The following is a 21,523-nucleotide window of genomic DNA, read 5'->3' as shown; positions in this document are numbered from 1 at the left end:
CAAGTTTTAAATCGTTAAAAATCTCTAAATTTCAAGGGTTTTTTATTTTGCCGAGTCATAGCCGAGTCACGAGTCGAGTCGGCCTTGCCGAGTCCGAGTCTGGGAACTTTGGTATAGATGATGATGAGGCTCTTACACATTATGTACCCAGTGGGAGTGGCAATCCATTTTCTTGTGGTTCAAATGATGTGGACCCAAACGACGACCATGATCTAGATACTTTTGATAAAGATTGTAGACAATGATACAAATTTTTTATTGTATTTATTTCAATTTTTGTAATTATAATGATTTTCATTTGAATCACCCTAGACATATATGATATATGACATAATATTGACATTTTGAACTATCAATTAATATTTCCCCTTATCACTACCAATGATTGATGATTAAGTATCATACCATCAAATGTATTCACAATTTGTATATATTTTTAAAAATTACCACATATATATATTATACAACTATAATAAAAGATGCCATACCCAAGGAAAAAAAAATTGGCTTACCAAAACTCTGATCCCAACTAGAACTGACAACTTAGATCTATACTATGTGAGCTATATTATTGCAATATTAACAATCAATATCTTTTAGGTCTTATTAGATATTATATGTTGTTTCTTGAGTACAAGACACTCGCAAGCCGAGACAAGGGAGAGGGTTGAGTGATCAAGTTGGTGTAGTTTGATGATTTTTAGAGCTCTCCAAGCACAAAATCGCCCTTGCTAAAGACGCCACCCAACCTCAGGAATATTGCAGGTTATATAATAAATAAATACCAGCTGCAAGGTTGCCAAGCGTATGCACAAAATGGACACCTAGGTAAGGTGATTTGATTGAGCCCTTACCCATAAATTTATCAACCCTCAATCAGCTATTATGAGCAAAAACATTGGTTCCAAGGGTCTAATATAACTTAACGGTAGACCTGCAATAATATTCAAAACTCTTCCAAATGTTCTTTGGAACACCTTCAATGAACCTGTTGTCCTCATTTTTGTTTCCAAAAATGAAGGACCATTACATAAAAATTTTGTGAAAAAATGAAATTTTTTACTCTATGGAATGCTTCCCAAGGCAGAATTTCGACTAATCCTTGGACTGGCTTAATCCTCAGTCCATCCTCGAACTACGTTTTGAATTTCGTTGCATTCTGGGTTCGTTTGCTATGTCTTTCCTTCAATTTTGGATTTTAAAATCCCGACTGCAAGTGGAGAATTTTCCTTGAACTGCAAGTTTTAATGATTTCCATTGTTTTGGTCTTTGTAGGGAAATTTTTAGCTTATTACATGTGCACTTTTTTATAAAATGAAAACTTGTAATTTGCTTTTGTGAGATTTTGCCAAGATCAAGAGGCAATGGAAAGCACAAATAAGAGAGACAAAATATATGATAGGAATAAATTGTATTCTATCAAGATGCAAAATATGATCAACTGGATCATTACAAGATATAGATTGATTGCCCATACAAACAATGTAGATGAGCTTGCTTATTTAGGCAAGGCTATACGGATATGTGAGCACACAAACATGACATGTGGCTCAATAAGAAACAAGGGTAGGTAGGAAATAGATGTGAGTAGGTAAGAGAAACAATATAATATTCCACATGAGGTGGAATATAACAACAAGATAAGATCAACACCATAAAGGGTGGAAATTCTCCTATACACACTATCCCAATGTGGCACAAACACCCAAGTGTCTCATACCCAAACTACTATGAAATGCATTTCCTAAGTAAACTTGAGTAAGGTGTAATAATATCCAAGATGAATAATTATTTACACCAACAGTTTTAAATTTCCCCTTTATTGTTTTTATTGTTTTTTGGCTTTTTTTCAGTTAAAATAGGGATTTTTGGGTTAAGTTACAAGTAAACTTGTAGTTCTTTCCAAAAACCCCTACTTTAATGGTTTTTACATGTAATAGAGATTTTAAAACCCTATTACATGTGTGTAAGTAAATTATAACTTGTTGTAGGGGTTTTATTTCCCCTTTACAAGTGCTTCTAATAACGTCATGCCCGCAAAAGTTGTTCAAGCTTTGGGGCTGACCTTGACCAAAACTTTTGGTCATTGTTATTCCATGGAAAACAAAAAGTGCCTCTTATTGCAGCTTTTCCAGATAATGAAATAAAGATGACTGTTTTGGTAGCTGACGTTCTTGCGTCATATGGAATGTTACTTGGCCGTAATTTTTGCAAGGATGTTGGGGGCGAACTCAACATGGATATGACGGAAGCAAGAATACCTGTCAAAGGTGTTGTGCAGAAGTTAATTCCTGAAAGAGAAACCAAGTACACAGTTGTCAAGTCTAATGATCCCCATGCTCAGATTCTTTTTGAATCTTCAAGTTTCGGGAAATATTATCTCCATATAGATGAAATTTCAGAATTTGCTAAAGATTGTCCTTCTACCAGCTCCGACATTTCACTACTTTCAGCAAATGAAAAATTAGTTGATATTGATCAAGACCAAGCATCGAAAGATGGGTCTTCCAGTTCATATATTATGGTTGAAGAAGTCTCATCTCCCGTTGCTGATGAAAGTATTCTATTACCTTCTCAACGAGAAGAGTTTCACTCTTCCCCTACACAAGAGGAGAGTTCATCTTCTCCTATGGAAGAAGATGACAACTTTTCTTTTAATAATGCATCCGTTTCGGATGAAGGTAGTACTAGTCACTCCAACGAGGACTATAGTTCAAATGATGTGTGGACTCTTGAGTTTGATGGTAGTTGCGCTACAAATGGATCCGAGGCCGGTGTAGTTCTTATATCTCCTAAGGGAGAGATCTTCCCTTACTCTTTCAAGTTGCAATTTGCTAATACTGACAATACAGCTGAATATGAGTCGCTTTTGTTAGGGATGAGCGTTGCATTGAAAAGAGGAATCAGAAATCTTCATGCCCAGGGTGATGCAGAATTAATTGTTTGTCAAGTGAGGAATATATATCAAACTAAGAATGATAGACTCAGGCATTATTGTAATTTGGTATGGGAAAATATTGAAGATTTTGATTCTTTTAATATCTCAGTTGTTCCTCATGAATATAATGACAGGGCTGATTCCCTTCCTGTTTCAGCTACTTTGTTGGTTCCTCATCTTGACTTTGGTCAGGATAAATATATTATTGAGTTAATCTGCAGACCTAGTGTGCCTGACAATTGGGATCATTGGCAGATCTTTAATGATGACAAGCAGATTAACAATTTCTTGCAAGCTGAAGATGGTTTCAATAATTTGTATTTTGAAGGGAGTCATTCTTCTTCTTCTTCTTCATCAGAATCAATGTCAGAAACCTCATCTGAGCCGGATGAAGAAACACTTCAGCTGAAAGGAAATAAGATTCCTAAAGGTTTGGTTTCACTTGAGAAGCTTTTTGATAAACATGATCGTTATATTAAGAAGTGACAACAAGAAAATTTTGTATCTTCAATGGGTTATGAGAAATATAATATTGGTTCAGATGAAGATCCAAAGTTTGTCAACATTGGCAATAATTGCACTTCAGATGAAAGAGATCAGTTCATCCAGCTTTTGCGCCAATACCGTGATGTCTTGGCATATTCATATGATGATCTAAAATCTTTTCAACCCAAGGAAGTGTAGCATGATATTCCCCTCAAGCTTGGTGCAGAACCTTTCAGACAGAAGCAGCGCCAGTATAATCCAAAAATTTCAAGTACCATTCTTTTTGAAATTCAAAAGATGCTTGATGCCCGGATTATCTTTCCCATCCATCATTCAACATGGTTGGCAAATATAGTGTCGGTGCGTAAGAAGAATGGAGAAATACGTATATGTGTTGATTTCAGAAATCTTAATCAACTGTCACTCAAGGACAATTATCCATTGCCAATCGTGGATCAAGTTTTGCAAACGATGACGGGTTCCGAGATGCTATCTATGCTAGATGGATTTTCAGGATACAATCAGATTAAGGTTAGTGAACCCGATCAACATAAGACTGCATTTACTACTCCATGGGGTACATTTGCCTACCGCAAAATGCCTTTCGGGTTGATCAATGCAGGGGCTACTTTCCAACGAGCTATGGACTTGGCTTTCTGTGGTACTATGGGAAGATATATTGTAGTGTATCTTGATGATCTTACTGTTTTTTCTAAAGATCATGAGAATCATCTTTTTCACTTACAATATGTTCTTAAAAGATGTCGCAAGCACGACATCTCCCTTAATCCCAAGAAGTCAGTTTTTGGGGTGACAGAGGGAAAACTCCTTGGTCATATTGTTTCCAAGGAAGCAATAAAAGTTGATCTTGAAAGGGTAAAATATATTCAAATTCTTTCTTTGCCATCCAATAAGACTGTTGTTCATTCCTTCTTTGGTAAGGTAAATTTTTTGCGGAGATTCATTCCTGACTTTGCAAAAAAGACTCGTCATATTGTGGATATGATGAAAGGAAAGACTGCTTTCCATTGGAATTCAAAAGGCAAAGCTGTATTCAATGATATCAAAGATGCAATTGCTCATGCACCCGTGTTGGTATGTCCCAACTACACCAAGGAATTCATCATGTATAGTTATGCTTCCAAGCATACTATGTCGGCTATTCTGATGCAGAAAAATTCAGAAGAGATTGAATCTTCTATTGCTTTCATGAGTTGTCCTTTAAAGTCTCATGAACTCAAGTATTCCTCTATTGAGAAGAATGCTTATGCGGTTGTTAAAGCAGTCAAGAACTTCCGTTTTTACATCCTGAATTCTCATATTGTTGTGTTAGTTCCTGATACATCAATCAAGTCTATCTTAACACAACAAGAGTTTGGCACAAAAATAGGGAATTGGATTGCTAAAATCCAAGAGTATGATTTGGAGATCAAGCCTACAAAGCTTGTTCGAGGAAGAGGGCTCTGTCAGCTGATGGCGGAAGGTATTCCAGAGGAGCAAGAATTGGATGATTCTGAAGATCTTCCCAAGGTGTTGTTTGTCAGTAATACTGATGAATGGTATTCTAATATAGCATTTTTCTTGACTTATGGTGAATGTCCACAACATTTGTCATTAAAGGAAAAAAGAAGTATCAAGTTGAAAGCTGCAAACTTTGTATTATGGGATACTAGTTTGTACAAAAGAGCAATTGATGGTACTTTCCTCCGTTGTGTTGATAGAGCACAACAAACCAAATTGCTGGAATCTTTCCATGACAGGCTTGTGGTGGTCATTTTTTTGCACCAGTGACTGCTCACAAAATTTTGAGAGCTAAGTATTACTGGCCTTCTCTCTTTCAAAATGCTTTTAGATGGGTGCGTAAATGTATACATTGTCAGCAGTTTGTGGGCAAAAAAAAGCTTGCAGCGTTACCGTTGAAGCCGGTTAATGTTGAAGAACCTTTCCATCAATGGGGCATTGATTTCATTGGTGTGATCAATCCTTCTTCAAGTGCAGGTCATTCTTATGTCCTTACTTCTACAGATTATTTCACCAAGTGGGTGGAAGCAATACCAGTAAAGAATGCTACTTCTGAGATAGTGTGCAGGTTCCTTAAGGAGAATATTATTTCTAGATTTGGTGTTCCATTCAAAATTGTGACTGATAATGCAGCCACCTTTTCTTCCTCTGAAATTTCACAATTTTGCTTTGAATATAGTATTTTGTTAACTCATTCATCCGATTATTATCCCCAAGGTAATGGTCAGGTGGAATCAAGTAACAAAAATTTGATTACTATTATTCGCAAGCTTGTGGAGGAAAATCAAAGGTCCTGGCATAAGGCTCTTTTTGATGCTTTATGGGCAGACAAAATTACACCCAAAAGGGCTATTGGTATGTCACCATTTCAGCTTCTTTATGGGATCAATGCAGAAATACCCATCACTTTGGAACTTCCTGCTCTTAAGTTGGCTAAAACAATCGAATATCAAACTTATGAGAATGCTTTAGACAAAAGGATCATGTATCTTTCTCAGCTGGAAGAACAAAGATCACAAGTGGTGGATCGGATTGCTCAGCATCAGCAACAAGTCAAAGTTCTTTTTGATAAAAAAGCAAAGCAAAGAGGATTCCAAGTTGGTGATCGTGTTTTGCTTTGGGATAAGCGAAGGGAACCGAAAGGTTTACATGGTAAATTTGATTCTCTTTGGCGAGGACCCTTCACTATTCACCGTGTTGCTGGAGAAGATAGTTTTATCTTGGCTTATCATGATGGTACACCATTTGTGCTGCCCTATAATGGTCAGCATTTTGTAATGTCCCTACTAGTTAGGGATCACTATCCTGCAAAAACAGATTGTTAGAATACAACAGACATATAAATATATATATGTAATCTAAATTGCCACCGAATTTTAAGATACTTAATTAACATAATCATAATTTTAATCTAAAAAAGGATACGAATGCCATACAAAGTATGTCCTTAGGCGGCCGTAAAGCTCGCCTTCTTGGAAACCATCTTGGTTCCAATCCCTTCAGGAAGTCGAAGGTGAATTCGATTCATGTCTTGAATGTAATTTCTTACATCCAAGCCCTCCAAGAAATCGAAGGTTATTTCAATTCCTGTCTTAGATGTAACCTCTTACACCCAAGCCCTCCAAGGAAGACCATGTGTCATTCCTTGCCTTGGGTGATGCATCCCATCACCCAAGTCTTCGGAGTGGACAGGCTAGATCCAACTCCTCTTGGTTGAACTTAATCAACCAAGCCCTACATATGCATATCAATAATCAATATATATACTGCCCTAGGGATTTCATAATCCCTTCCTTAGACTAAGGGAGTTCCCTTCCTTAGACTAAGGGAGTTTCCTCCCTATAGCCTCCAACATGTGTTTACATTTGTATTTATAATGCACTTTGATGATTTAGCACTATTTTATTTCCTAATCTACATTTTATGTTAACATGTATTCCTAATGTATTCTTTAGCATATATTCATATTAAATATACCCTATCATTGTTGACATATGCACTACACCTTCCTTGATAACATCTATATTCCTTAATCATTCCCTATGAGCAGATTAGTATATTAATTAATTGTATTCCTTAATGCCCACATGTTTTAGTCTTAATATATTCTTACTACTGCTCAATGAAATGTACTTTAATTAATATTAACATATTAATTATCATCCTTAATTAATGCGCAATGAAACATATATTAATTAACATTAACATCTATTAATTATCATACTTAATTAATACTCAATGAAATATACATTAGTTACTATTACCATATATTAATTCACACTAATATATTAATTTATAATACATTATACCTTACCTCTTACCTGCTGGTCACGCAGTCTGCTCCTGACTGCTCTCCCGTGGTATCTCCTCTCCCCTTCCCTTGTGGTGGCTGCTTCCCTTTAAAGCCTCGTGAAGGGCTGTGCCCCTCCACGATCCCCTTCCCTCCTTGTCTGTTTGCAGCGTCTCCTTTTCTTCTCCTCCCTATCCCCCCTTTATTTCTAATTCCAAACTCTATTAATATGTGTCTCATTTATCTTTTAAGAGACACGTCTTATTAAAAAGAGATCTCTTTGAGAAGAGACATTACTTAATAGCCACCATTCCATTTGCAACACATTAATCATTTTGTTTGATATAGATCGCACCACTTCAAAATATTTATGGTTTATGTTTCGACCAAGTTATACACTTACCACTTGAATTCTTCTGTCCATGTCCTTCTTGTGAATGAGTTTTGCCCACGTCTACTGTATTCTCATTATACTTCCTTTAACAAATCGCTAACTTATAAAACAATTCCTTATTATTTATATTTGGTATGGCAATCGATATTGTGGTTTTATTATAACTTGTTGTAATCTTGGACCATTAATCGCTTAGATAAATTTAAACCAATCGCTGCATGGATATTGATGTTTTGTGTATGGGCCTCATAATACAATCGTCATTCTAGAACTGATTATTTAGGAAACATAATCTCTGAATTTTCTTTGATCACTTACTCTAATAATTACATAGCTTGTTTATAGAATCAGTCCTACTTAGTTGACATCGACTTCTTCCAAATTAGTGCCACTGTGGCCATGGTTTTGTTAGTTATGAATAATACATAAATATCTATCTTTAGAATATTATCATTAATGAATATTAATTAATAAACAAGTATTTAATAATTTCAATTAATCATTCATTAATAAATATTATATTAATTAGTAATAATTATTTCATTTAGGTTTTATATATATAATGATCAGAGAAGGGACATGACACAAGGAGGGGTCATGACACATTTGAAGCATTACTTTGAATAAAGATTTGAGGTAACTTCTTGTAAATATTGTCTTTTTCTTGTCTTTTGTTTGTTTGTTTTTGCTTTGTTTGACTCTGCGACCCAATGGATAAGAGGAATGCACTTAGAGTTCTGGATTCTTTTCTTTCACAATCTTGAAGGATAAATGAAAGAATTCCCCAGTCAGAGCTAGTTGATGTCCTCATTTCTGTTTACAAAAATGAAGGACCATTACATAAATTTTTTGTGAAAAAATGAAAAAAAATTACTCTATGGCACGCTTCTCGAGGCAAAATTTCGACTAATCCTTGGATTGGCTTAATCCTCAGTCCATCCTCGAACTACGTTTTGAATTTCGTCACATTCTGGGTTCGTTTGCTATGTCTTTCCTTCAATTTCGGGTTTTAAAATCCCGACTGCAAGTGTAGAATTTTCCTTGAACTGCAAGTTTTAATAATTTCCATTGTTTTGGTCTTTGTAGGGAAATTTTTAGTTTATTACATGTGCACTTTTTTATAAAATGAAAACTTGTAATTTGTTTTAAATTTCCCCTTTATTGTTTTTATTGTTTTTTGGCTTTTTTCAGTTAAAATAGGGATTTTTGGGTTAAGTTACAAGTAAACTTGTAGTTCTTTCCAAAAGCCCCTATTTTAATGGTTTTTACATGTAATAGAGATTTTAAAACCCTATTACATGTGTGTAAATAAATTATAACTTGTTGTAGGGGTTTTATTTCCCCTTTACAAGTGATTTTAAACTTGCATATCTTTCCAAAATTCCCGATTTTGCCTTGTTGATGAAAAAGTGAAAATTAAAACTTGTTATATCCTCCAAAAAACCCGATTTTCATTGTTTCATGCAATTCGAACTTGCTATTTGTTCCTAAAAACCCGATTTGCAAAAAAAAAAAACGGTTTTTGAAGATTTCAAAGCAAATTTTGTGGAGAAATTCAAGGAGTAAGGAGGCGATTTTGTAGCAAGGCGATTTATGGGTGTTAAAGAACACATTGCTGCTGTTTTAGTGCTGATTAAACCCTCATTTTTTGCCAAAACGGTTTACCACGTGTTTCTTTGAAGCCACATTTTGGGGGATCAAGACTCCAGGAAGTTGCAATCTCCTAGTTTGTTTTTGCCTTTCATGCCTAGGCGTTGAAGTTGGGGGGGAGATTTGGCCACTTCTTGTGCCTCCAAACTTGCATTTGTTGCCACATTTTGCTGCTGAAAACGTTTTTTTCAAAAACGTGGCAAGGGTTTTTGAATGCATTTGATCTTTATTTAAAGGCTATCCTTTCTTCTTTCAAAGACTAATCATCTTTTGAAGAGGCATTTTTAGTTTGAAGCAAGGTATGGTTTCTTTCCTTTCTTTGTTTCATTTTCTTGTTTTCTTGGTTTTCTTTTCTAATTGCAAATTATGTAAATTTGTTGTTCTTCCCCCAAAAATCGGTTTTGTGAGAGAGATTTTCCCCTTTGTATGCAATTTTTGAGTTGCATTGTTCTTCCCCATTTTCCTTCTTTACTTGTATTTGGGATTTTAAATCCCGATTACAAGTTGGATGGAAATTTTTGTTCTTCCCTTACGGTTAAGGAATTTAACCATCTTTTTGTTGAAATTCCAAGTTAAAAAAATGTGAAATATCCTCCCTTTCAAAATCGGGTTTTAAAAACCAAATTACATGTTGAAAAGTTCTTCCCATTTAAATGAAAATGACATTCCCAAATTTTCCCATTTCTATCCATTCATGTTTCCCATATCCGTACTTTCCATTTCCGTCATTTTTCTGCAAATGAAATTCTCATTTTCCATCCATTTCTCCATTTGCAAATTTAGAAGTGTAATTGCATTCGGATTTTAAAAACCCCGATTGCATGTACGTTCTTTCCAACTTGTATACTTGCAAAAATTTTCCCAAGATCCGAAATTGGTCAAAGCCAAGATTTTCCCATTTCCATATATTTCCCCTCTTCCTCTCACAATATCGTGAAGTTCAAGAATCGAAGTTTTTCCCATTTGAAGAAGGAAGAATGTTATTTGCAGCTGACTATGATGTTGCCTTAACACTTTTAAGTCTTCATTGCAGTATTCCAGGTTCCCAATCCATGTCAGATTTGCCATCATCTCCGATTCCAAAAAAGATGAAGTACAAGTATGACAAGTATCAGAATGAGGTGGCACCTTCCCAAGTTTCTTCCCCTTTGGATCGTATCAGAGACACGGAAATAGGGCACGTGGATATGTCAGAGTTTGTCAAGAGGGTGGAAGACCCACAAGATAACAACATGCAGCGGTTGTTGGACAGCCATATCCATCATGCATCTTCCTTCTCGGTGGCTGCTCTAGAACCTGAATTTGTTCTTGCCTGTGCCCATCATTTTGACAAAGAGAAAGAATCATCAAAAATGATGATGGTGAGGCAATAATTCGTCTTGATGTAGATACGATCGAGAAGGTTTTCAGAATACCTCCCGCACCTGTTTACATGGAAATCTCCAAAGAAAGCGCGGCTGATTACTATGTGAAATGGGAAAAAGATTGTAAGCAACATATCAACAGGTGGATCCAAGAGCCACGAGCCTCCTTCTCAAGGTGGGCTAAGTTGTACTGTTGTGATTTCAAATGGGAGATAGGAGACACCATAACCCTTCTCAACAGGATGATGGGACTTGAACATTCTAATGTTTTTGAGCCCTGGATGTACCAATTCATCATGTTCATAAGGCAATCTCATCATATATCATGGGGAGAAGTCATCAACGATGCCTTGTGTGAACAACTTGCAGCAGTCCCTTCCACCATGACTTTTTACATGAACTCATATTTGGTATACTTGGCAGCATCACTTAGACACTTTCCAGGTCTTTCTACCAAGGGTGATCGCTCGCTTATACCAGTTTGGGAATATTACGATCAGTTGCCTTTGAGACCCAACAGACTGCATTTCAGAAGAGTCCAAGATGCATTCTTTGGATATTTCATGTGTCAGTTTGACAGAACTCTGAGGAACAAAAGAGTATCAGATGAGGCATGGGAAAGGGTGAGCGAGTATGGATGCTTGTTTCTACAGTTCCCCACCTTTACCTATATGAGAATTGGATGCTATAGTGGTCAGCCATATATGCTTCCTAGATACCCAACTGATAGGATCATTCTTATGGAGTTGGGAAGATAGATCATGGCAGTCCACACTTTTCAGTCTGCTAGACACAAGGTTGGAATGGGGATCTCTACCACAAATCCATTGAAAATTGGCCGGTATTCCCTTGTCACATCTGTAAAAGCTAAGGCTATGGAGATTGAAATGTAGGAAATCAAACTCAAAAAGGTTTAAACCTGGAGCTGATTTTGATTACAGGGGTATGAAGGAGAAGATCAAGAAATCCTTTATGCACATGCATCGCATTGAGGATATCTGGATCTCCGCACAGAGGCCGAAGTTTTGAAGATGGATTACTGCAAGCTCACTGTCAAGCAAATTGTTGATTTGAACTTGGTAGATATCCCACAGGGGATGATTGATGATGAGCACATACTTGATCCTGAATACATTTTGCAGAGGGTTGAGGAAGCTCCACTTCCTTTGATTCAATGGTCACACAAAGAGTGTGTATCCATCCTTGAGAGATTTCAGCCTATCTTGGCTAACACCAACACATGGCTGAAAAGTAATGCTGTTAGACTTATAAAAATCAAGGTTGGAAAAGAAGATGATTCTACTGGGCCTCTTGGACGTAAGTCTGAAATTCAGGTTGACAAGGAAGGTGCATTGTCTTCGGGCACGAGGATCAAGTTGCGAGTTAGTAGGGCTGTAGTTCTTCCTCCTGAGGAAACGACAGTTTGTGGGAAAGAAAAATCATGATTTCATGTTCAGGTGGTTGATCTAGCTAATTCAGAAGAAGGGCAGCAATCTGATGATGCTCCTAAGTCTCTAGTTTCAGACTCGCCTCATGAGATCATTCCTCCAATTTCCATTGAGACGCCTCTTTCTCCTCTTGATTTGCTTGTAGATTAATCTCCTCAGAATGCTATTCTCATTTCAGCATACGAGCCCCCTCCTGATCATCAACAAGAGAGTGTGTTGGAAGTTCCTGAGAATATTCCTACTTGCATCCAATTATCACAAATTGATACTTCCACTTCTAATTTTGAAGAGTTTATGAGGCAATTTACATGCCCATTGGTAACTGAGCAAACCGTGGTCATTGTCCAAACAAATATTCCTCCCAGGATGACCACGGTGATCCAAACAGAAACTGCTTCTCCTTTGCCTATAGCTACTACTAAAGGGGAGTTGATGACTTTACCTCCATGGCTCAGCTCTTTTACTCCGAAAAGGAAGAAGCAAGAAATCTCTCCTGATGCCTTTGATTATCAGCAACTGAAACAGTCCAAATCCAAAGTGGCTAAGAAGGCCAAGACTATCTCCAGAGTAACTGTTGACAGCAACAAGATGAAGGTAGCTGAAATTGTAGAACCCATTGCAGATAAGCCACTTGAAGAAATGTCAGCTGCTGATTATAAGGTTACAAGGATAGAGTTGGGCAAACAAATGCATGAGGTGACTAAACATGATGCCCAGTTTTCCGTAGCTTCGTTGGTACAAAGGTGTGATGAACTCCTAGCAAAGAAAGACAAGCTAGAAGAGGAAAACCGACAACTTATGGCAGCCATTCATAAAATCACAAAACCTGCTGCTGAAGGGAGTAAATCCATAGGTTCTTCTAGTTCCCAAGAATCAATTCGTGGAGTAAAAAGGGTTGCTCAGAAGGTACAAGCACTCGATTCCTGGGTTGATCAGCTTCACGATCTATGTGAATAGGTAATGAAAGACATTTTTCAGATAATGTCTAAGTTAGAGACCATTCAGGAGAAACTGGATCAGACTTCTAATACTTTCAAAAAGAATTTGGAAAGTGTTGAAGAGAGTTTGACAATCTGGCGTACCATGCCCCAACAACAGCTGAGTGTTTTACAGGAGCATGCCATCATCTCTTCCAGGGTCATGTACTTGGAATTTGAAGAGCTCCTGGAAAACGAGGCCCTTGTTCTTAAATCCCTCATTGAGAAGATCGGTGATGCAAAGAGATTTCGGGGTGAAGTTTTCCGAGATATTGTCTCACATTGTGAAAGGGCTTCTTGCAACATAGTAAGTCAGGATGGAGAGCTGATTCCAAAAGAAGAAGTTCTTGCTGATTTACAGATGAGGATTCATAATGAATGGAGGAGCGAACAATTCTCGACCGCTTCAATTTAGATATTGATGAAACACCAAGCCTTTTTGCATGAAATCCAGTCTATCCTGGATAAAAACAACTCTGCGCTCCTTCGGTGTCATGACACTATTGTGAAGACCATGGTTGTTGCCAAGAACACCCATGAACCGAATCCCGAGGAACTACAAATGAGCATCCAGAAGTTTAAAGGATTTGTGTCTTCACGTAATGCAACTTAAGTGTTTTTCAACACTTCGTTGTATTTTTCCACTTTTGTAATCTTTAGTTGTAATTTTGTTTTGACAAGTTACATGTAAAAGTATTTTTGTAAAAAGCAAGTTAACACATTACTTGCACTTGTGTAATTACATGTAAGACAACTACAAGTTGTGTCCAATTAAGACTATAGTTGGAATAGGTCTTAGTTAGTTATTGAATAAGTCTTGGTGGTTGAGAGAATCTCTCAAGTTAGTTAGGATCCTCCCACCTTTTTCTTAAGGCTCCTCTTCTATAAATACTTGAGGGGTCTATTGTAATCTTTATCTTTTGGAAAGCAAGCAAAACCTCTGCCAAATTTACAGCAAAGAAGTCTTTGAGCTTTCATGCGTAAATTCAAGAATTGAAAGGAATAGAAGAAAATTGTTCAAGCTTTGAGTCTTTGTGCTACATACTTGTGTTTATGTTCTATATTATCTTTCTTGCAAGTGTTTCTTAAAGAGCTTAATCACATCTGATTTGCAGTCTTTGTGCTGCAAGTAGTTGAGGTTAATATAGATTAAAATAAATATTTTGTTGAGAGAAGCTGTGAGTCTTTGTGCTTTCACTTGTTCTTAAGAGAATTTAGGAATAGATTTTGTGAGAAATAGATGTAAGTCTTTGAGCTTATACTATTTCCCATTCTTTTAAGTAGAAAAGAATAAGATATTTCAGTCTTTGAGCTGTTATAATCTGTTCTTTATAGCATTAGTATAGAAAAGGGTAGATAGGACTTCACATAATCAAGTCTTTGAGCTTGATATGTCTATCCTGTCCCAAAGTAAGTGACGGAAGTCTTTGCGCTTTCAGGAAACTTCATTTCCTTTCTCTCATTTCATTTTGAAAGTGGTTACTGTTGTTTATATCAAATCGCTATCCTTTTCTGTGAAGAGAAAAGGATATTGTCTTTCTTGAAGGAAGAAGAAAGATTGTTGTCCCATCCCATTTTATTTTCAAAGTTATAGTTAGATAGGGGAAGCCTTCCCTTAATTAAGAGAGTTTTACTCACACGCTGTGGTTGAAACCACAATTTTGAATATTTCCCCAAGTGTACAAAATTTTCAACCAACAGAACCCAAAATTGGAAGACTAAAAATGTCTCCCACTCTAATACAGATTTGTCTTCGAGAGAAGACTTCATAAATTAAGCACCAATGTAGATTGCGTCACGAACCTACTCCAAATGAAGAACTAGGGTTTTGTCCAGCCCTTCTATCCAATCTGCTGAAGGTTTGTGTCCTCAGAGATTCAACCAACGCCACACATCAGTCATGTCATGATAACCAAATCAATCTCCAATCTTAGTCTCCCTCCTTCAATCACCCTCCTCTATTTATCTTTTTCACAACCCATCATGAGGTACCTTCTAGAAGAGGGTAGGTACACTTTATTCATTTTAATTAAGTGACTAATTTAATTATTATTTTATTTTTATACTTTAGTCACTTTTAATTAAATTAATTAAATATAAAGTCACTTTTTAATAATTAATTTATTTTAATGACTTTATAAGAAATTAATTTAATTAATTTCTCCTTGTTACTCCTATTAGCCTAAAGGCTAAAATTGGGTATATTACATAATCCACTATCTCTAAGCCTCTTTGCAATCTGGTATCCAGCTTTGATTTTTACTTCTAGATCCAACTCTTGCACATTCAGATTGCCTAGTTCTGTATCCTTGAACTTTAAATAATCACAATCCCAAGTTGAAGGTGATCATATGATCAAGAAATGATGCACCATTAATGAAAACCCTAGTAAGCAAGATTCACAATCTTGGTGACTTGAATTTGCCAAAATATCCCCTTTTGTTGAATATAAGCCTTCAAAACCTTAACCACCTTGGAAACCCTAAAAGTTTCATGTTTTATAAGACCTTGAAAATGCCAAAGTGAAAGCCTAGGCTCCAAATGCTGTACAATCCTTGCAATGAAAATCAGCCCACCAAACACTAGGAGCTTATAGGAAGGATGGAGGATGAAGGATTAAAACCGAGTTGCCTTAGAAGAATGTCTAGAACTGTTTAATGTTGGCCTTTGACAACCTCTTCAATGCTTAAAAAGATTGCACAAATTGCAATCATGGTGGCCGAGTGATGATATGCTACCGCTAAATCTATTGAGGATGAATAAAACCTTGCAATGACACTTCAAGTCTTGCACTTGGAAAGAATAAGACAATTCATGAAGAATGCAAAAACCAAGTAATATGAAAACCAAGAGCCCTTATAGATGAAATGCTCCCATTGCTATGTTGTGGTTTTCCTCACTCAAACATGAAAATCATGCCCTTAGTACCTTTTGATTTTAATCAAAACATGGGCAGTTCCTCAATGAGGAATTCATTTCAACCGTATTTGACACTTTTTGGAGTTCTGAAAAAAATTTGCATCCTTGTGATGCAGCATGTATTTCAAGTCTAAGTGGCCCCCTTTCACATTTTTCAGCTTTTGGTTTACTAGTATATCGACATACTCCTGCATTGAGACACCATTTTTTTCAATTTCAAACCCATGACATGCTATGCAGTGGCACATGCATGGTCATTGGGCTGCCACTTTTCACTTAAAGAATTTGATTATTTCCTTGTCTAGTGCACACTCTACTTATGTTTGCCAAATTTTGAGTTTTTCTAACTTTTGGTCATTTCATATGATGGCTCGTGCACCTACATTGGAATGCCATATTGACAAGTTTACAACTTTTGGGTCTATTACTGGACAAGTGCATGCCCCTTTGATAAGCTAATGGACAGGCACACATCTCATCATCAGCATGCCAATTTTTCGCTATTTTCTTGCATCCAATCTCAGATTGTCATCTCATCTGATGATGCAAGGACACTAACTAGAACTTAAAAACACAGCATTCACAAACATGGGAAGACAAGGATTCTACAACGATTCACTAAACGAAAAATGGCTTGTGTTTAACTTTAAAAACAACTGCGTATGGGTACAACATTGATCACCAACAACTGTTGCTTCTCACAAACAAGTTCTTCTACTCATTAACTCAGAATGCATTGTTCCGTGATTTTAGAAGCAGTTGTCCTGAATATTTGTAATAGTTAGGTTTTTTTTCTGCATTTTGACCTTTGGGTTTATAGAACCTTTTTTATCCTCTATAAAAATATTTGATAGGGTATGGCACAAAGGGCATGAATACCATATCTGAATGAATTGGGTGCAAACAAAAAAGACAAGTGTTTTTGGGTATTTGAGAATATGTTGACACTTGTACTGAGGCAGATGAGGTATCAAAACCTGAAATTTTAAAAGACTTATGAGCTCTCTAAATACATTATTTATGCTTCTCATGCATTATTTAAGTTTATTTTATGTATTTGTATAATTTATTTTATTTGTTGAGTTTTTGCTGAGCAAGTCAATTTTTTGTTCTATCAAACTTTTATCCTTGACTGAGTTTCATTCTATGTTACTAGGGACCAATCCAACCTTCTAATATAAATTGGTCCCTTTGTCTTCTATCGATCCAGGTAAATTGCCTTTCCTTAGATTCTACATCCTAAAGACTCGTTTCATTGCTAAAGGAATTGGAATAAGGTTATTCCCCCTTTCTCTATTGAATTTAAAATTGCATTGAAACCTCTAATAAATATCTAGTTTGCATCGGGTTAACCCCATAGCGCATCGGTACTGCTGTGAGCCTCACTCAATGGAGGTCATGAGTTCGATGCACGGGGCTTGGCCCCTCTCCGTGCCTGCCGTACCGGTCTGCTGACTTGGCAGACAACCAAACAAAGGTTTGCTTTGGCTAGAGAGGTAGTTCGTCATTGGTGCACGCCAAGGAGTGATTGATAAATTTGGAGCATGCTCTTGGTCCCCCCGATGCTCGCTGGTCGATTGCTCTTTGTTCGTTGGCTAGGAAATTGACAGTTGTGCTCTCAGGCTGTGTAGGATGCTTCAAAGAGGATGCCTTGGCCCTCGATTCAGAGATAAGGTTCTCCTTGTGATCTCACTGGTTCATAGCTCCAGTCAAAAGTGCTTGCTTTAAAAAAAATTTAAAATTTTTTTTAAAAAATATCTAGTTTGCATCTTTATACTTTTGGTGAAGTCCTAGTTCTTCCCAACACTTCTGCTTTAAATGTTTTTCATTGCTCCACATGCATTTGACAGCAAAAATTGTAAATTTGCAAGAAAATGGTATCAACATTTCCAATGAGTAATTGAAGAAAATGATTTCTAATTCTTCAAGAAAGGTAATGATTTGGGTGTGTAGTTTACAATTTCACATTTAGTTAATGTATCTAATTTTACTCATAGAATAATTTTGGTCCAATCATTGTTCATTTGCATGTGATATCTACTCATAGGCATAGGCCATTCTCATAGACATGGTAACAGCACGTAACTTTCATCAGTTTTGTACTATACATAAAATATAAATAAAAAAGTTTGGGTCAAATTAAAATATTCAATCACACAATTGAAAAAAACCAAAATAATTATATTCAAGAATGCAAATAGAACAACAACTGAACAAAAATATTGATGCAATTCTGAAAAAACTGTTAACAAGCTAGCTTAACACCTGCATTAGCCAAATTGCATCGCTATCACCAGCATACATTGCTTTGAATACTGCAGCTCCAAGTGTAGATATATATTCTGGATCATCTGTTGGTGGTGTGTTCTCATCAAATGTGTCACTACATGGATTAAAAGCAATTTGAATAAGTACTGTTCTAAGCCAATTTTTTTAAAAGATAACAACCCATATTTCTTCCAAATATTACACTTTCAAATAAAAGTTGATCCTTAAAGCACAATGAATAAATGTAAAATTTTCAGATCATAATTAATACATTTTCTCACTTGAGTTTGCCATTCTTAAGAACAGAATGTTTCTAAATACAACAGTGATTGAATGTTTCTAAATACATTAATGTTTCCAACATTTCAGATCATATTTAATACATTTGCTCCCTTGAGTTTGCCATTATAAAGAACAGAATGTTTTTGATAACAGCAATGGTTGAAAGAATAATCAAATATAGTGAGAATAAGTTTCCTATTAGAGTTAATTATTTTATTGAAAGCTGACTTAAATAATAGAATAAAATTTAGATCTCAACTTATGACAAGTATAAGGTATTAAGAATACACCACCAAGTTAAAAAGAATTATTCACATTCATATATCTCATTAACAAATACAAACAAAGTTCAATCGCTTTTATGCCTGTTGATAATAATTCTTTATGATTCATAACCAATCAATATTTAGTAAAGCTCCAAAATATTTAAGGCAATAAAAGCATAGAAGAATTAGCAGAGTTAAAATGGAGAAGCTTTAAAGAAAGTGTATGTTCCCTCGTCCTAGCCAGTTTGGTATTCAAGGTTAGTCTATTAATGAATCCTCGTAGACTAATCATATGGATAGAGGACACTTATTGGATGATTTTCTCCTGATTCAGAAGGCACTCTAGAGTGCATTTGGTGGGAATCAGTTAATAATTATATTATCAACAAGTTGCCACTCTAAAACTACACTAGAACCAAGCAATACACCTCCTAAAAGTCACTTAACTCTAGAGAGAGAGTGCGGTGCCCCCTTGCTAGGTACCCTTGAGGAGGGGAAAAAAGGTAACTCAAACAAGGTTTTAAAAAGTCAAGTTAATATTTATTAACTAAAGTATTTCTCCTAAAGCGACTTTATGTTATAAGGTTTTTAAAAGCTTATGTTGGACACCTCCTTAAGAGTGAATGAAGACAAATAAAAGAATAAAGTAAATCAGTTAAGTGGGAAAACCTAATGAGGCGTTAGAAAAACAAGAAACCCCAATTAGGGTGAAAGGAGATGAGAGAGTTATAAAGACATTGGGATTCATTTGCTAGACATGTTATGTTGGATTATTTCTCTTTCTTGTCTCCTGAGAGGAGCGTGGCTGAACCCTAGGGGTTAGAGCTACTTGTGGAGATGAAAACCTCCATTAGCAAACACACTTGCAGTTGTGGGAGATCAACTAAGAGTGTGCAAGGCAAATCTCAAAGCAGGGGTTTCATTGGAGCTTCAAATATTTTCAGTTTTGAAGAGTTGCTGGTTGAAATCTGAAGTGAGGTGTTTGTGTGCCAGGCCGCCCCCTATTTTGGCTTATTGTAGCTAAGAAGAGGGTTACTTATGCATCTCCATCTTGAAGACATCAAGTCTCGTCAATACCAGCAACATGCAAACAAAGATAATAATGAGCAAATGAGAATTTCTTTTACATGATTTGACCACCTTGTTGACATAATGCTACCCTAAATCCCTCTCCAAAAATCCTCTTGAGTTTTATTATAAATGTACTCCCATCAAAGATCATGCTCAAGATGAAATCCAATCAGATTGAAGAACTAGAAGACCAGAAGCAGCCAATTGTGTTAAAAACAACATGATTACCATTGCATAAATTAGAAAAGACAACATCAAACCCATGTCTTAAAGTTCAACACGTCCCTTATTGCAAAGAGTGTTGACTAATCTCACAAATATGAAGAGAGAATTTCAATAGAATCTTCCATCTCAACAATACCAAGGAAATCCAAAAAGAAATTTATTTACTTCCAATAGAAACGATAGACTCAGGCTACCTCCACTTGCAAGGCTTACTTCATTGTAATAACCACCCTAGATTTTTTTATTGCTTTTTTGTGTTTTTGCCAATAAGGAAACAATGACGAAAACTTGCCAAACAATGATACCACTGTCATAAAGTTCTGATATATGAAATCAACGTTCATACAACTGCCGTTACAATTGTTTTCATGGTAAATCATTCACATAGAGATGTCAATACAATAAATAAGCATGATAGTGAGATGATGATGCAGAGGTGGGGCTAACAACAATCAACATACAAGTTATACTTAAATGAATTCGAGGTGCATTCCAATTACACCACTTGGATACATTGCTTCTTTGGTCTATTTCACACATGTCATCAAAACTTCAGCAAGGAAATATAATATTGGCCTGATCATGGCTCTCACTATGGCTTTTGATGGCACACAAGTCATCATTACATCAAACAACTCAAAAATGTATTATTTTATTAAACCCTCATGACAACATTCACTATGAAAAGACACACAAAACATCCATATCTTTCCCAAATGATCAAATAACCCAAACTCCTTTATAGGAGCCTTGTGCAGCGATGTAAAGAAGACTCTCACCAAGTTTGATCCTTTTGGGATGATGCAATACAAAGATATAGTTTTCTTAATGCTTGCTGGAAACCCTAGTTTTATCACAGACCTGCTCTCACCAAAAATGTCATAACTCATTCAAAACTTAATGAAATTGGATCAAATAAAAAGGAAATGAAACTAGACTCATTTCTCCAACTTGTCCCATTGGTTTCAGACCGTTATTATACCACATCAATCTGTACCATACGCTTCTTCCAGACTATTACAGAAAAATCAGTCATTAGAAACAACTTGTACCAAAAATGACATAACTTTTACAAATCCCAATGAAAATTGATGAGACCAATTGCAAATGGAAGTAAATTCACATAAATAACTTCTCCAACCAGTTTCAAATCATTACTATTTTCCCCGTAGGGTGTTAGGTTAAGACATTGCATAAATGACAGAAGTACACAAAATATATGGAACTCACAAGTGTTCTATTGATTCATAATAAGGCAGTACAAACAATGATTGCAATATGTTCCATTACAATAGCATGTCCAACTTACCGGAAACCGATACAATATAAAGGAGTCTGGTCAGTTACCCAGTGCCAACTGCCGACAACCGACGAGTTAACTGCCGATGCTAACACAATTTACCTTAATGCTTAATTACCCTACA

The 21,523-nt window shown here is 36.1% G+C and overlaps 1 protein-coding gene across 2 annotated transcripts in view; it reads right to left on the bottom strand.

Moving 5' to 3' along the window:
• LOC131041410 (alpha-N-acetylglucosaminidase) overlaps positions 1–21,523 on the bottom strand; it is a 286,676-nt gene that overhangs the window by 133,421 nt on the left and 131,732 nt on the right. For both annotated transcript variants that reach the window (XR_009105026.2, XM_057974485.2), the window contains exon 10: positions 18,253–18,370. Coding sequence is in view for 1 of the 2 variants with exons in the window: in XM_057974485.2 (XP_057830468.2) it covers positions 18,253–18,370 (118 nt within the window). In the remaining variant the exon portion in view is untranslated. The remainder of the gene's footprint in view (positions 1–18,252; positions 18,371–21,523) is intronic.

The sequence above is a fragment of the Cryptomeria japonica genome, chromosome 7 (genome assembly GCF_030272615.1).
Source record: "Cryptomeria japonica chromosome 7, Sugi_1.0, whole genome shotgun sequence".
In the NCBI taxonomy this organism is placed as follows: domain Eukaryota; kingdom Viridiplantae; phylum Streptophyta; class Pinopsida; order Cupressales; family Cupressaceae; genus Cryptomeria; species Cryptomeria japonica.
The sequence above is the reverse complement of the archived record's forward strand: the minus strand, read 5'-3'. Positions and strand labels throughout refer to the sequence as shown.